General features: G+C 36.1%; 2 protein-coding genes across 2 annotated transcripts in view; both read right to left on the bottom strand.

Annotated features, from left to right (window-relative positions):
- LOC134740894 (laminin subunit alpha-2) overlaps positions 1–2,559 on the bottom strand; it is a 313,744-nt gene extending 311,185 nt beyond the window's left edge. The window contains exon 1 of the mRNA XM_063673547.1: positions 2,424–2,559. Coding sequence (XP_063529617.1) covers positions 2,424–2,499 — 76 coding nt within the window. The 5' untranslated portion in view covers positions 2,500–2,559. The remainder of the gene's footprint in view (positions 1–2,423) is intronic.
- A 7,199-nt stretch (positions 2,560–9,758) lies between these two features.
- LOC134740502 (uncharacterized) overlaps positions 9,759–16,979 on the bottom strand; it is a 108,577-nt gene continuing 101,356 nt past the window's right edge. The window contains exons 4-6 of the mRNA XM_063673004.1: positions 15,382–15,504; positions 14,256–14,390; positions 9,759–14,159 (exon numbers count right to left, since the gene is read on the bottom strand). Coding sequence (XP_063529074.1) covers positions 14,026–14,159; positions 14,256–14,390; positions 15,382–15,504 — 392 coding nt within the window. The 3' untranslated portion in view covers positions 9,759–14,025. The remainder of the gene's footprint in view (positions 14,160–14,255; positions 14,391–15,381; positions 15,505–16,979) is intronic.

Genomic DNA, 16,979 nt, shown 5'->3' with positions numbered 1-16,979 from the left:
GCAGGCAAGCGTATATCGATTGTATAAACATTACTGTAATGGTAGTTGGTCATGATTCTGTTAATTGAAATGGTCGTTCTCATGGGAATTCTTCAGTGTACAGTCACAAAATAAAACGGGCGGGCTTGAAATTAATAATTGAATTATTTATCTACTGTTTTGTTGTAAATGATCCTTTTATTTGGATAATCCTAATAAGGGGACTAAAATCCTTACTTTTTCTCTGGGTTGGAAGGTCAGATGGCAGAGGAGTTAAACTAGTACCCGCGCCACGCGCCAATTATTGGGATTAGTTACCAAAGGGAGCTCGGGCTCCGATGATCCGTGACAAAAGGGACATCGCGGTGAAGACGATGAAGATCCTTTTATTTGGGTTATTGTTTCAAAACACTTAGTGTAACCAAAGATAGATATAACTCCGTAATAGATGGATACAGTCTAAGGAAAAAACGTGCCTCGTAAATCACGAAAATTTGACTCGATCAGATGGCGGCAGTACCATTGGCCTACTGTCGTATAGATGGCGTTGACGGTATCGTTTGTTATTTAACAATTTTAACGCATATCAGTGAAAGAACATGGGTCAAAATCATAAAAAACATTTATCCATATTTAAATACATTATATCGTATTTTTATAAATCTTCATTTTTAGTTTTAAAGTGTGTCGATAGATGGCAGTGAATTTTCTGTGGTTACAAAATTTACTATGACAGTACCGCTCTAGTATAAGTTACTCTATGGTAGAAGCAAGGGAAGTAGGCAGAGACGTAGTGTGGCTCACTTTCAAACAAATGATTTGAATAAAAATAAAAATCAGGGGACATCTTAGATCAGTGGTTCCTAACCTTTTTAGTACTGTGACCCCTTTGACTAACTAGGGAACTCGATTTTACCCCTCCTCCATAATCATTAATATTTTTTCTTATAGATAGGTACCCCCGTAAAATGCCAGTTTTACCCCCACGGGGGTAATTACCCCCAGGTTAGGAAACGCTGTCTCAGATCAACCGATCTCAAACTGCAAAGCTTGTACCATGGGTGCTAAGCGACGATATACATACTTATATAGATGAATACATTTATACATAGAAAACTCCCATGACTCAGGAACAAATATTTGTGTTCATCACACAAATAAATGCCCTTACCGGGATTCGAACCGGGACCATCGGCTTCACAGGCAGGGTAGTGACGTGAGGTAGTGACCCATTAGGCCAGACCGGTCGTCAGGTCTGATTTGTATCATAGAGTAACTTATACTAGAGCGGTACTGTCATAGTAAATTTTGTAACCCCAGTAAATTCACTGCCATCTGTCGACACACTTTAAAACTAAAAATAAATATTTATAAAAATACGATAAAATGTATTTAAATATAGATAAATGATTTTTTTTACTTGCATTGATTATTTTTATGATTTTGACCCATGTTCTTTCACTGATATGCGTTAAAATTGTTAAATAACAAACGAAATAGTCAACGCCATACGACGACAACGACAGTTGGCCAAAGCTAGTAGCGCCCTCTGAACGAGAATCAAATTTTCTTGATTTTAGAGGCACGTTTTTTCCTTAGACTGTATCCATCTATTACGGAGTTATATCTTTTGTTTGTATGTATTTATTTTGTACGTTACTCGTCCGAACGTAATCCGCCTCGTCATGCCCACCTATTCCTCCTATCCTATCCTATTTATCCTATTTTCTAGGGTGTTCGGGTTCCTATGGGTGGATATAATGGGTGATTTGATGGGTGTAACATTTGTAACTGTAAGTAAATCTTAATGTAATATTTACCTAGCATAAATACCTACTCATAAATGTAGCACGCACTATTGTTAATATTTTCTAGATAAGGAAGGGCGGTACCTCCTGGCACAGGCATTTAAAGCTTAAAAGGAGGTTCCAACCACTAATTTTTAAGATGATGAGATTGTTAAAGAAAATAAACATTTTTTTTTTGATTTCTAGAATTTTCGGTCATCGAACTACTAATAAATTATTACCTTAATAGTATTTTTTGTGTATACAGTCAGAATATAATAGATAAGTACTGACGGCCAAAGTAGCCAAATAAATCATCACACAATTACCATATAAATAAGTATGTGCTTGTATAAGTGCATTCCCGTTGCCAGGGAGGTTTTGGGATTATACTGAGCAACTTTTACTGTGGGATCAACCACGAAATCGCGAAAAAGAATTTGGCTGTTTCATACATTTTGGCTGGTCCATTTTCTATTGCGAGGGTAAATTTTTAGATTAACCAGCCTGCGTCGGTCCGCCAACGCGTGCTCCCGTTGAAGTTACTCGTTATAAAGCGAAACATGTCGAACAGTCATCGACTTATAAATATTGTAAAAAAACCCGTTTTAATATATTTAACTTCTTAAATAATAAAAAGTTACTTTTACAACTTACCTGGTTTATTATGCCGATGCTTCTTCCCCTTCCCAGCAACAGCCGCCACCAGCAACAAACACACCAACAACCTCATTTTCACCACATCACAACACAACTGCCCCTTCCGCAATCGGTTAACACAATAATATAACCTCCACACGAATCAACTATGGAAATCAACGCATTTTTACACTAAAACGACCGTGCAAAATTAAATAAGACACTGATCTTACTCGAAAATAGTTAAAATCATTGCATTGTTAGCTAAAATCTACTTTAAATTGATCATAAATAACTGTAACCTAAACACAACATACGATTTTGACTTTAAACACACCTTTTTTCACAATTATTCATTGAAATCGTGAATAATAACTTCAACTAACACTAAAATTTGTAAAACACACCACTTAATTCTTTTATTTTCATTCAAAAACACGAAAGTTTTTAAAAAAGCGCGCACGAAACGGTAAATAAAGCTTTTAAATCACACGGACGCTTCGAACCGCGGCCAAAGCTCTACTGACTGAACAACTTAAATTTGATTAAAAAGTTACATCATATGGCTTTAGAGCAAATTGAATCTTATCTTTTTAAGTTAAGGTTTAAAATGAAACAATCGTGACCACACGTGGTTGTTACCTCACACACCGGTCACCGGCCGGGCAAAAAGTTTACTTTTGTGTAAATAATTGTACCTATTACTGTAATAACACTCGTAAAAAGAGAATAATACTTCACCCAGAGTTCATGCAAACCCTCATTATTTTAGACGTGTAGCTTAGTAATTATGCAGTTATTTCTTTGTAAATAGCGCCTTTAACTTTTGAAGTAAACTAAAAGCTCCCTTTGAGCTTTGTTGTTGTTTAAATAGTTACGCTACTCGTCGCTAGATGGCAGTACGCGTCTTAACTAAATAAAACTTGCCGCGCGATGTATGTGGCGTTGACGGTTTCGTTTGTTATTTAACAATTTTTACGCATATCAGTGAAAGAACATGGGTCAAAATCATAAAAATAATTATTGCAAATAAAAAAAAAACATTTATTTATATTTAAATACATTTTATCGTATTTTTATAAATCTTCATTTTTAGTTTTAAAGTGTGTCGACAGATGGCAGTGAATTTACTGTGGTTACAAAATTTACTATGACAGTACCGCTCTAGTATAAGTTACTCTATGGTGGTACCTATAGGAACTAATACATTATATAATATGTTATTACGTAGTCAGGAAAATAAGTTTTGTCAATAATAGTAGAGTAAAAAATTAGCCAAGGCCGCAGTCATAACTGCGGTACTAAAAGTGTCCCGTGCGTAGGTAATCAATCTACGATCGTACGCATCGTTATGAATTTATTTTAGACACCTATGCTGACTTTCCACTGCCGTTCACTCCTATAATCACTACACCTTATAAAACAGTCGGGGGGACGCGTCTGTCTGTTTGTGTGTATGTACATATGTTCGCGATAAACTCAAACACTACTGAAGGATTTTCATGCGGCTTTCACCTATCAACAGTGATTCTTGAGGAAGGTTTAGGTTCATAATTTGTTAAGATTTAGTGTAACCCGTTCGAAGCCGGGGCGGGTCGCTATAGTCCCTTAGTTATTTATTTATTTATTTAAGCTTTATTGCACAATACATGAAGGTACAAAAGGCGGACTTAATGCCTTAAGGCATTCTCTACCAGTCAACCAATGGGTTAAACCAGAAAGATTAAGTAGGTGCAGTGACTTTTAAAGTAAATGAATTTGTAATATTGATAAACTTACACATATACTTAATACAAAATCATAGAGTAACTTATACTAGAGCGGTACTGTCATAGTAAATTTTGTAACCCCAGTAAATTCACTGCCATCTGTCGACACACTTTAAAACTAAAAATGAAGATTTATAAAAATACGATAGAATGTATTTAAATATAGATAAATGATTTTTTTTATTTGCATTAATTATTTTTTTTATTTTGACCCATGTTCTTTCACTGATATGCGTTAAAATTGTTAAATAACAAACGAAACCGTCAACGCCATCTATACGACTGTAGGCCAAAACTAGTAGCGCCCTCTGAACGAGAATCAAATTTTCTTGATTTTCGAGGTACGTTTTTTCCTTAGACTGTATCTATCTATTACGGAGTTATATCTATCTTTGATACAAATAAACATACATACATAGATACTATACATATTTATATACCTAGTGTGAATTAGTTACCTTGGATTGTTATCCAGTGTTGCTTTGCTTTGGGCTTTGTAGACTGGTTGCCACTTAATTGCCTTCACCCTCATTCACACCACCAACTCACATTGATAAAAATCTTGTTACGGTCCATTTGGTTCATGTAAGCATAAAGATTAAAGATATATACGAAACTGTCTCTTCGTCTTTATAATCTTTATTTACCAAACACCAAAATAACCAAAATAACAATGTAGTATGCGTCAAAGTTGACAATAAACATGACAACTTCCTACGTGAAAAACTAAATACGTCAAAATCAGGAAGTAGGTATAACAGCCTATGACAATTATTAACATAGAAACTTGTAGACTGGACGCGACTCAAAATGGAAAGTCAGTTTTGTCACTTAGGTTCGTTTCTTCCAAATACCCCTATACCGAAATTTTTAATAACAGGTATATGAAAGTAGCAATAAGAAAAAATACATTTTTATCTAGATGGTAAGACTTGAGACATTTAGATACGTATATGATTTGAGTTTGCCTGTAGCCGCGAACGTAATGTGACGTTCAAAACGTCAGGCCAAAATGATATAAGTAAGTGCATTCTATTATATCCCATTTCAGTATTAAATTTTGGGACATTTAATTACTCACCATTCTGTCGAATTCGCGCTGAATCAGGTCATGGTCAGCCTAACATACTCCTTCTCGCTTTGCTTATCGTCGCACCTATCCTTTAACTCTGGCAGAATACCTACCGTGAAAACTAGTTTCACCTAGTGAAAATGCGTTTTCCTGAAAAATCAAAACTAGTTTTACCTGCAATTTGAAATAATTAGTAAAATCTACCTTGTTTTCACCAATGTATGTACTTTTGCGACAACTAGTTTTGAAAAATCCGAGTTACAACTAGTGTTTTGGAAACTTAAGTGGCCCACTGACTATCAGTCAGAACAAAAATTTGACAGTTACGAACAACTGACAGGCCGATATCGTCCGGCGGACTGATAGTCAGTGGGCCCCTTTAGTTTTACTCGTGAAAATGGGTTCTCACTGCGGTGTTTCATAAACTTCGTTTTAACTAGGAAAAATGCCTTTTTTAGTAGCACATACATCATTGCCATGAAACTGTGTTGTACCATATTGTCATTTATACAATTTGTAATATGTATTAGGTTCCTATCAGTCCATCACACCACACAACCCTTATTCAGGTTTACTTAACTCGACAGTAATCTGACTAATCAGATACTGAACTGTCAGTCATAGTCAAAATTAGAAATCATCAATACTATTAATAAATATTAAAAGAGAAGAAAAAATATAGCTATATATCTACTTAAAAATTAAATTAATGTTAAATAAAACTATATTAATACTAAATTAAAGCTAAATACAAAAAGAAAAACTATATAAAAAGAAAAAATTATACTGATATTAAATTAATTTATGTAGCTATCTATGATTTAGTAACTCTATGCACATATAAAGTCCGCAAACAAATTTACTAAATGACTTAAATATGTGAAAAATCCAGTTCTAAATTTAAACTTATTTCTATTCGAATAAGGTTATTTTTAGGGTTCCGTATCCAAAGGTAAAAACGGGACCCTATTACTAAGACTCCGCTGTCCGTCTGTCTGTCACCAGGCTGTATCTCATGAACCGTTGTTTTAGTTGAAATTTTCACAGATGATGTATTTCTGTTGCCGCTATAACAACAAATACTAAAAAGTACGGAACCCTCGGTGCGCGAGTCCGACTCGCACTTGGCCGGTTTTTTTAAATATCTATCGTTTAAATTTAAATAATCACAATTATTTAGCAGTGGCGCACGTTGATGGGCTCTTAACTTAATTAATCCTTAAGTCCATAGCGGCAACATACTTGCCATCATAAACAAAAACGCATCTACAATAAGAATTACGGTACGAAATCGAATGACTAGAAAGGAATATTAAGTGGTTTATAGGTTAACTAAAGGTACTAAAATTAACCACTAATATTCAAAATGTTATAAAACATTGAAGTAATTGAGTTTCATCGCAGGGAGTCGATAGTCGGGGATACTAATATTATAAATGCGAAAGTCTGTCTGTCTGTGTGTTCCCTCTTCACGCTTAAACCGCTGAATCGATTTAGATGAAATTTGGCATACAGATAGGTTGAGTCCCTGAGAAGGACATAGGATAGTTTTTATCCCGAAAATCATCTCTTAAGAAATTAAAAAGCGGGGTGGAATTGAAAAAGCGGGGTAGAAGTGAGATAATTAATGAAGTGCCTGCTAATTTGTGTGCATAATATGCTCAAATTGAATGATTGCTATGAGAATTTTGCTGCTGTTACTAAGTCCACGCAGACGAAGTCGCGGGCAAAAGCTAGTTAAGAAATAAAGCGCCTATTTTGGCTTTTACCGAGCAATTGCTACCAAACGTACAGATGTAAGTAGTGCATAATTTTTTTTTCATCGTATTTTCACGGAAACGTACTTACGTATCTTGCTATTTCAGACAGTTTCGGTACTTAAAGTACTGAGGTTGACAGAAGTACATGACAAATATGAACGTTTCCGAGAAAATACGATCCCACCAAAAACATTTCATGTAAAGTGTTGCCAAGACTAGGCGCATAAAGCTTTTACATTCAAAAGCTATCAGATCCCGTAGTAGGTACCAAGACTTACTCTGAAAGTCCTAACTTTATAAGCTCTAACTGTATAAAGCCAACATCTTGGTCAAACGTACAGTACGGCTTGGCCGTTTCTTTGCTGTCAAATGGACAATTTGGACAATCCCTTACTGACACTCAGAATTTGAAAGACTTGTGTTACTACTTTGTACAACAAGTCCACCGATGGAGTGTTTATGTGACTGCAACGAAACGGCCAAGCCGTACTGTACGTTTGACCAAGATGTTGGCTTTATACAGTTAGAGCTTATAAAGTTAGGACTTTCAGAGTAAGTCTTGGTACCTACTACGGGATCTGATAGCTTTTGAATGTAAAAGCTTTATGCGCCTAGTCTTGGCAACACTTTACATGAAATGTTTTTGGTGGGATTTCATTCATTTTTGTAAGAGTTGATATACCAGCTAGAAATGACAATTATTCGTTTATAGAAACTACGATAATACAGGATCATGTGAACAGGCATAATTTAAAATATTTTAATATTAGATTTTTATAAAACTTACGTATTGCTAGCGCTATATATGTAGGGCCTATATAAATTATAAGTCAGGAATTTTATGTATTATAAATTGTATGTTTCTAGAAATTTTAAAGTATTATTACCATAATCGGAATTGTTTTTAATGAAGTAAGCGTTAGTGAAGGTCTCCGATTCAGCTCACTCAATCGATTTTTGTGAATTTTGTGTTCATGTTTACGACTAAGTACATATTCCATTTTTGGAAAATATACAAAATCACGGAGTCATTGTAGATCAGCGCCTAAAGAAGTAGCGGTTTCGATATCATTAAGCATTTTTTTTCTTTTTGAGACGTGTTCTATCTACATGCAAACATCTAATGCAGAAATTGTATCTATTTAGATATTTAATTCTTAATGGAGAATAAGTAGCCAAATTTCACCTAGGGATCTAGATACCTTGGTGTGTAGGTACATACCTACGTGTTATCGTGGTGCTGTTGGAAAACCGCGGCTTTGTAGTGCGACGATTAGAGTTTGACATGTATTTTTTTAATTAAAATTTGATTTTAGCGAGTGCGAAGTGCGCGCCGTTCCATTACTCAACTTATTTTCGCGAAATTTTGTAAGCAGAATTTATTGAAAAAATATTAAAATCGCTCACTTATCACACGCAAGTTAAGAGGTAAAAAATCTGGTATATAAATTAGCTCTCCGAATATGCATACATTGTTACGGTATGCATATTAATAACTTACGCTTCTCAAATGCTACTGCGAACGGTAAATAGTCATATCATGATAGGAAGCTTACATTCACATATGACCTTTTATTTTCGGACGTCACTGCCGTCACTGGTGTGTCAGACAGAGTACTCAACAGCTGGCTACTCGTAGGCGTGTAGATATCTCGGACCCACCAGTGTAACCTGACCGTAAGCTCCGTAACAAAATAAGCGTAATCGGAGAGCTTACTTATACCGGTTTGTTCCCTTCACTCGCGTGTGATAAGTAAGCGATTTTAATATATTTTTTAAAGTTTATTACGGCGCCATCTAGTGTTGAGTAGCTGTATTAGATTAGTGTTAGGCAAGCTATTTTGAAATAATTAAAAAACAGATTAAGTTTCATAACTTTGACATTATATTTTAGACCGTGGTATATGTTACCTACAGTTGATATTCATTCTAAAAATGTCAACCGGTAAAACCCTATTGGAATGGAAAGTTGCTATTAATGTATGCCGCTAAAAAGCTGTCATTTCATATTCACTAGTTTATTAATTCGTGCAAGAAACAGTGCCAATATAGAGGGCGCTACCTGGCTGGTTTTTGTGAACCTGGTTCAAATCTGTACTTTGAAAACTTTTTGCCTTTTTTTATCGTTGTTTTTTTATTAGCATTCCGATCACTGCTACCACACAAAATTTCACGATTCTAGGACTTCAGGAACCAATGTTTCCAGGTTTATGGGTATTTTTAGGTACCCCCATTTTAAGGGGTTGCAGGGCGAAAGTTACAGATTTCTGGTCACCATATGTGATTGCATACCGAACCATCTCTACATTCCAAATTTCAGCATTCTAAGACTTCAGGAAGTAGTCTGTATTTTCTATGACGCCAATTTCATGTGTTTCGGACAGTGAAAATTAAGGTACTATAAAATTTTAAGTATAATAGGTAGCTTAATAAAACTTGGTGTTTTTGATAAGTCTACTGAGTCCATAGTATACAAAAAATTTCAGCTCTCTAGCATTGTCCAAGCCGAAACTACGAGGGTTCGAAAATACGGTGAAACGTGCCGAGAAAAGATATGCACTGCCTTTTGCCTTTTGTCTCGTCTTGGCGGGGACACGGCCGTGCCCCCAGATGGATAACAATTATGCACTACATCTGTACAGCTGGTAAACATACTGTGTGCTAACTCGGGGCACGTTTTAGGGATTTGATAGGTATCAATACCTTTGAGGGTATAAAACAGGTAATAAAGGTCAGAATAAAAACTCAATAATACGAACAATAAGCCAAAAATGTTTAATGTCATATTGATAATTTACACTGCGCTCGCAACACCAAAATTGGACATCACACGAGTCCCCTAAACGAGTAAAAATTCACCTAAAAAAATCTTCGCTAACTTAGATTAGATACATTCGGATAGATTTGTGTCCTGACCCATCGGGTCGGTACGTACCCACGCGGTACACTAGTACATGTACTAGTACACATGTACCGTTGAAGCACTGTACTCGTTAAGTATTAATCGGGGTATTGTTGTACTTGTAAGTACGGTAAGTTTCACAGTGTTTGCTGCAAAGTGTATCAACATTAGCAATCGTACTTAACAGACAATATGTAATAAGACAGACATAATATAGTTTTACTTTTCTGAATAAAACTACATTTTTGTCGAAGCATATTGATATTGCTCAATTTCTCTGCATTTCGTACGCTTCTTTGACACTTGTACGGTTTTAATATATTCGCTTGAACGTCAGCAAATTTGGTAAAAGTAGCACATTTTGTTGTTAAAACATTTTTTATCTGTTAACACTGAGTATATTCAGCCAAAGTTACTTATGGTGTACCAGCTTGGTACAGCAATACCCGTAGTGTACAATACCGCGGAGACAGTACATCGGGCCGCGCCCCCCCGCTTCCACAGGCCTCTTTAACATACACGAATACAAGTTATACATTCAGATTTAATTATTAAATACGTACGCCGATCTTTACCTAGACCGAAATACGTTCATTGGTAAATGACACATCATTTGTGCTAATTTCAAACTTATCTTTTTAACAATGTTTATTTTTCCGATAAGCTTCTTAATAAGCGCTGTATGTAAGTTAATTCATTTCTCAATGCCTGTATTTCAGTTTAACTATAAAATTAGTATTTTTATAAAATATTTTGCTATATTTATAAAATGCTTATATTATCTTTAAATAATATTACGATTACATTAGGTAGACATTCGGCCCAAGATATGTACGTGTATAAAGATATGTTATATAGTACTTTCGTATATAATATACATATTATTGCTTTATTGCTGGAGGTAAATAAGAATGTATCTATCGTCTTCATGTAAGAATAGTACAGTATGCAAAATGTCAACCCTGAACAAAAGAGTTACACCCTTACAAATTACTACTATATATGTGTAACTGTTATGTATGAAAAGGTACAGTCAAATCCTTTAAAGAAATGCTCGATATTTTTTTCGCAGAAATAGAAGTATGAAAAATATGATAGGGTAACATTGAGTAAAGATGAGGCAGTTTTTATATTTAGAATATGACTGTCCCACGAAATGTTTATTTACAACATGATATAAATGTAGCTAGCCACAAGAATAATAAAGAACTTTGTATAGAAGCGAAACTTGAATTTCCACTTCGACTTCATGATTTGAGGTCTCGTTTAAAATCGCTTCTATACAGTTCGTGTGTTGCTATTAATTAATAGCGATAACCACTTTAATATATAATAATATGATAAATGATGATATGATAGTATTGTCTGTGATTTATATTTATTATTCTTGCGGTAAATTTTATATAACTGCGTATTCTAGTCTAGAACGGCTATGTATTGTAACATTAGAATGTTAGCACTTTGCGGGTCGGTACTGGGGTAGAAAGGAGGGGATAGGAAGCGGGGATAGTGCCAATGAAATCAGCTGGGAATCGAACCGACATCTATTTGAGGTACTTATTATAGGCTTATTTAAGTTGAAAAGTATCTACTCATATCATCATATAAAATGGGGCTTAAAGTATGATCATCATCATCATTTAAACAAATAATTTCTAATTGTAGTAATGCTTGGGTAAAACATGGCAGTTTAGCGGTTAGCTGACAGATTTAATTATTTCTTAATAAATGCTAAGTTTGTTTTTATTTATATGTACACATCAAGTTTTAGATGTGTTACCCGTTAAGTACAAGAGTACCAGTCAGGTACATGAACAACACAAGTACAAAATACATTTAAGGTACAGGAATACCCTCAAAGTATCATTATATTCAGAAAAATTGCCTGAAAAATGGAAGATGACAAATGAGGTAAATAAAGGATAAAAATCTTTAGCAAATTTCAATTTTAAGATTCGGTTTTGGGAATCATTATTTTATAGAACATTAAGGAACATAAAAACAAAAATGGCAGATATTAGTATAATAGGTACAGTCAAATAATTCAAGTTCCGACCCATTTTGTACCTAGTCACAGTGGCAATAGTATGAACTATCTCGACTTTCACATTGATTGTCATTGTGACAAGGTACAAAATGTGTCGGAAATTTAATTATTTGACTACTGTCTGTAATATGGAAGAAGTAGGAAGAGGTTTAACATCATGTCCGTTCACTTCCCAACTGTTCTCAACATAGCTTTAGAAATAACTAATTTATTACAATTATAATCAATTATCATGTCCTTGAATAACTTAACAATTACTTACATTATGTGATATTTAAAAGGTTACAATCTCAATTAGGCTTGATATTCGACACTTTTTAATTTCAAGTAATGTGTGAATGAAATTAGATTACACTAGGACATTTTTTAAGGATATCGCCGAGGACAACTCAATTTAGACATTTCATAATGCTCCTTGAAAAGGTTTTACTGATAATTTATGTGAAATACTGATCTCAATGCTTGTTAGATACAGTTACATAATACCAAGGAAGAGAAATGAACTCCCGCTTGTTACACCTGCAGGCCGCAGCGCACACCCTCCCAATTCCTGTCCCCAAACACACGGTTTTCGTGCGAGAAATATTAGAAAGTTTCGGTATCAGGGCAAAACTTTTACTTGTTCATTTTTAGACATTTCATTTCTAAGACAACATTATAAAGAAGATCTATTGTGTGCCCTCGACGTTCCTAGCAGTCTCCCATAACTACATTGCACGTGGTTGTGTGCAAATTAGTTGCACTCACGGCTCTGCTTTTATATTACACTAACATTTGGAAACTTCAAAAATAATTAATATCCAAATCACACGCGATTTACATTTATTTTGTAATACTTTTATATATTGAGAAATTATTGAGTTTCACAATTTTTTTATGTAATTATGAATATAAAGGTAAATTGTGTATTTTTGGGAATAAAATAATGTTTGAAGCTTATTACAGTTCGTATATAACCATTCACACCGATTCGTCATTCATTTTGTATGTATGCAGAATTGATTTAAAATGATTATAATGAAATCAGACTTTTCAGTATCCATCGATAGGAAATAGAGAAAAAGGGCATACAAATTCGCAAAAATGTATGCACTTCTTCAATCGTGTTATACGTACTGAAAAGAGGGTAGTCGTTTATAATCTTACAGTTCATAGAAAAAAACTCATACATACGTTACATTAACCATCAGGTATAAGCGGCCAAGGTGTTCACAAATATCTAAACAAAGCATTAATTTGTAAAGACGCTAAAGTTATTAAGAGATATTTTTAAGCGCTTCGGCCGCTCCTGCTGATGATGGTGACCACAGATTTAATATATACGCTAGATGACGCAAATGCAATGATTTGTATTGAAACCAAGCGTGCCGACTTTTTCATACAAAATTTACGCATAATATAATTTTAAAATTACTTATCTGTGATAGGAAATATGTTCTTGCCTTTGGGTGCTCGCAATTTTTGGGCTGTTGCAATTAATTATCAAGCAACGAAGCATTTTTTAAGTTTTCACGGACGTCCGGCTGCAACAACCGACGCGCGTGGACTGTAAAGAGCGACGGTCAACCTCGATGCTTGGTCGGGGTTCGGACACGCTAAGTAGATGCAGTTGCGTCTTCTATGGTATATTTATTTCTGTGATAGCGACGTACAATACATATATCACAGCAAAAATCGATCGCACTGTTGAACGACGCCATACTTGTGGTCGGACATGAATATTTTCTGTTTCTCAATGATAACTCCTTACAGTGTTGACAAATAATTGTAATATTTGGTCGGGATACTCCTGATTATCTCAAGATCCTCACTAAATTTCATAGATTTTTTTAGAACAATAAAAAAGCTATCGTCGACAACAGAAAGTTGGGTCCACTGTGGATCGGTGAGATTAGCTGGACGCCAACAGAGTAATTTTTCAACAAACTGCAAAATTCCACGTTCAGTCCTCGTGTCGTATGTTGTATTACTTGTATTGCTCTGGAAGGGGGCCGGTACGGCGCCCCCGCCCTGCGGGCCCGACCGGGCCGCCTCAGACGAACCACTCGTCCTTGTGCGCGGGCGGGGCGCTCAGCGCGGCGCCCGCGCCCGGAGGCGGCCCGGGCGCGCCAGGTACCCGCGCGGGCCCGCAGGGAGCGCCCAGTTTCCCGGCAGCACGGTGGCGGGCGAGCCGGGCTTGGCGCCGTTTGACGCCAGTTGTTGCACTGGAAATAATACAGGACATTGTTAATAAAATTTGTTGGTTGACCCACCAATGCGTCGCGACCCATGGTTTGGGAAATGCTGGTCTAACTACTTACACTGTAGATGCGTGCGTCGGTCTGCGCGCCTTCTACACGCGCAGCACGCGCCAGCAGCGCCGGCCAGCAGCAGAAGCGCGCCGCTCGCAGCTGCCACCACTACCCACGCGCCGCGACCGCCGCTGCCGCCAATCTCTGTAAATTATACGCAATTACGTAAAAATGTTGAAACAGCTTTAAGAAAATAAGTTCTCAATTTATCGAAAGCTTTTTTTATAACACGTCGGTACCTCCGACCTTATACCGGAGCTTATCCCGACAAGCTCAGCCCAATTTCACCTTCCCATACAAACGTAGTTCCGCTCTCATTTTAAAACTACGTGTTGGATTGTAATGAAACTTTGCACATACAATGACATGAGGTAACTGTCTAACTGTAATTAGTTTACATAGCTCCAATTTATAAAACAAACCAAATAGAGCAAAAACAAGTTTTGTATGAAAAACTTAAATTCGCTGTATTTTTTTCTACTATGGTGTCTGAAGCTACATAAATTAATTTCAGACATAGATATACCTTATCCTATTGTAAGTACAAAGTTTCAGAGCAATCTAGCCAGCTGTTTTAAAACGAGAGCGGAACTACCGAGCTTGCCGGAGACCCTTAAACCCCAGTCCAGATGTGTAATTTTTCATCAGACCCTTAGGCAGAAGAAGTCTACGCTCACGAAGATGATGCATTTTTCACATCTGAACTTTTTACAAAAGTATTTACAACATTTCCCTTTTTTCCCGAGTGACCAAATAAAAAGTTGTACGCAAGTGAACAAAAATTTTCATATTGTAACAAACCCTGTTATTTATTCACTTACCTGGGTATTGTGCAGCGGTGTTCACATCTGAACAGGTGTGTTCACACCGTTCCCTTCGTTCACAAGTGAACAAATGCTGTTCTCACGTGAAAAAACCTGTTCACATCGTGCCAAACTCTGTTTTTAAATGACCTGGCAGCAGTGTTTTCATCAGACCCATCGGCAAAATGGTCCACACCATCGCATGTCAAGTCCGAACTCATGCAAAACTTGCTGTGCTCACATCTGAATTCTTTACAACCGTGTTCGCTCGTGAGCAAAAAGCCGTTCACACGTGAAAGTTCATATCGTACCAAACCCTGTTATTAACTGACCTGGGCATAGTGCAGCGGTGTTTTCATCAGACCCATCAGCACAGTGGTCCACACCGTCGCATGTCAAGTCTGCACTCACGCAGAATTTGCTCTGTTCACATCTGAACTCCTTGCATCCGTGTTCTGGAACAATATATTTAATAATAGCTATAAGATCTTCTGACAGTTAATGGGGTTTGATGTGGGTGATTGTGCTGTGATCAATGTAATATGATAGGGATAATTAGTACGTTATTAGGATAAACTAACATAGATAAGTAGGTCTTACTGTAACTAACAACTATGGACTGTATTTTGTTTGAAATAAATATATATTGACGATTGATTGAATTAGATACTGTGTGTGGAAAACAACAGTAACATTCTGTTAGGAAAATCATTTCGCCTTTTGTTGTGGGTAAGAGATTGATTGAATTTGATACTGTGTGTGGAAAACAACAGTAACATTCTGTTAGGAAAATCATTTCGCCTTTTGTTGTGGGTAAGTGATTAATTGAATTTGATACTGTGTAAATAAAAACCGGCCAAGTGCGAGTCGGACTCGCACACGAAGGAAAACAATCACGTTTGTTGTATGGGAGACCCACTTAAATATTAGTGTATTTTATTCTGTTTTTAGTATTTGTTGTTATAGCGGCAACAGAAATACATCATGTGTGAAAATTTCAACTGTCTAGCGAACACGGTTCATGAGATATAGCCTGGTGACAGACAAATGGACAGCGGAGTCTTAGTAATAGGGTCTCGTTTTTGCCCTTTGGGTACGGAATCCTAAAAAGCAACAGTAACATTATCTAAGGAAAATCATTATGTACGCCTTTTGTTGTGGGTAGTTGTCTAGAGGTCGATCCTTTCTCTAAGACGGCCTAATGCGAGACATTTACATTTCACTTGCTCAGTATACCTAGGTAAGGTGTAATCGGGTAATTCCGATAAGTTCAGAATGTTAGGATGATTTTCGGAATTAGCCGACATTTTGAAGTAACCGAAATACACCTTACCTAATTTATATACTCAATATTATTTGAGAAATACTTATAAATATTTACTGGAACTTGAATTTGGACCGCACTTGCAAGTTGTGGACTAAAGTTACCCGATTTTACGGTACTAAAAACAATGTTTTAGTTTAACATTACTTCGTAATGTCTAAAGACGTCTCTGGAGTCTATTTCACCACTTAAGCCTCATTGCTATTCAAAACATTACCTAAATCTAAAACCAGCCCTCACAACTCAAGTGCTCATAATTTCTAAGCACCAGACATCTTTTGATCTACACAACACAATTGTTCCTCGTACATTGCGGCGTGCGTATAGAACGTCTGAGCGCCTACACGGCAAAGGCGGCCATGTACGATGTTGTTCACTATTATATCCGTTGCTTTTATAAGCTCTGAAGTGTAGTTATAAAAGGAATTTCAACTTTGTTTATATTGTAATAAAATTCAAATTTCTGTTAAGGTTTTTTAGATGGTTATCGTGAGATTCGTAATACAATGGTGTGCTATATAGCTTAAGCTTTGCTTGGAACAAATTGGCCGTACGTTAGACAATAAGCTTTGTTCGGGAGATTTATTAATAAATTGTTATGTTGTG

Source organism: Cydia strobilella, chromosome 4 (genome assembly GCF_947568885.1).
Source record: "Cydia strobilella chromosome 4, ilCydStro3.1, whole genome shotgun sequence".
Lineage (NCBI taxonomy): Eukaryota > Metazoa > Arthropoda > Insecta > Lepidoptera > Tortricidae > Cydia > Cydia strobilella.
This window is presented reverse-complemented; position numbering and strand designations above follow the sequence as displayed.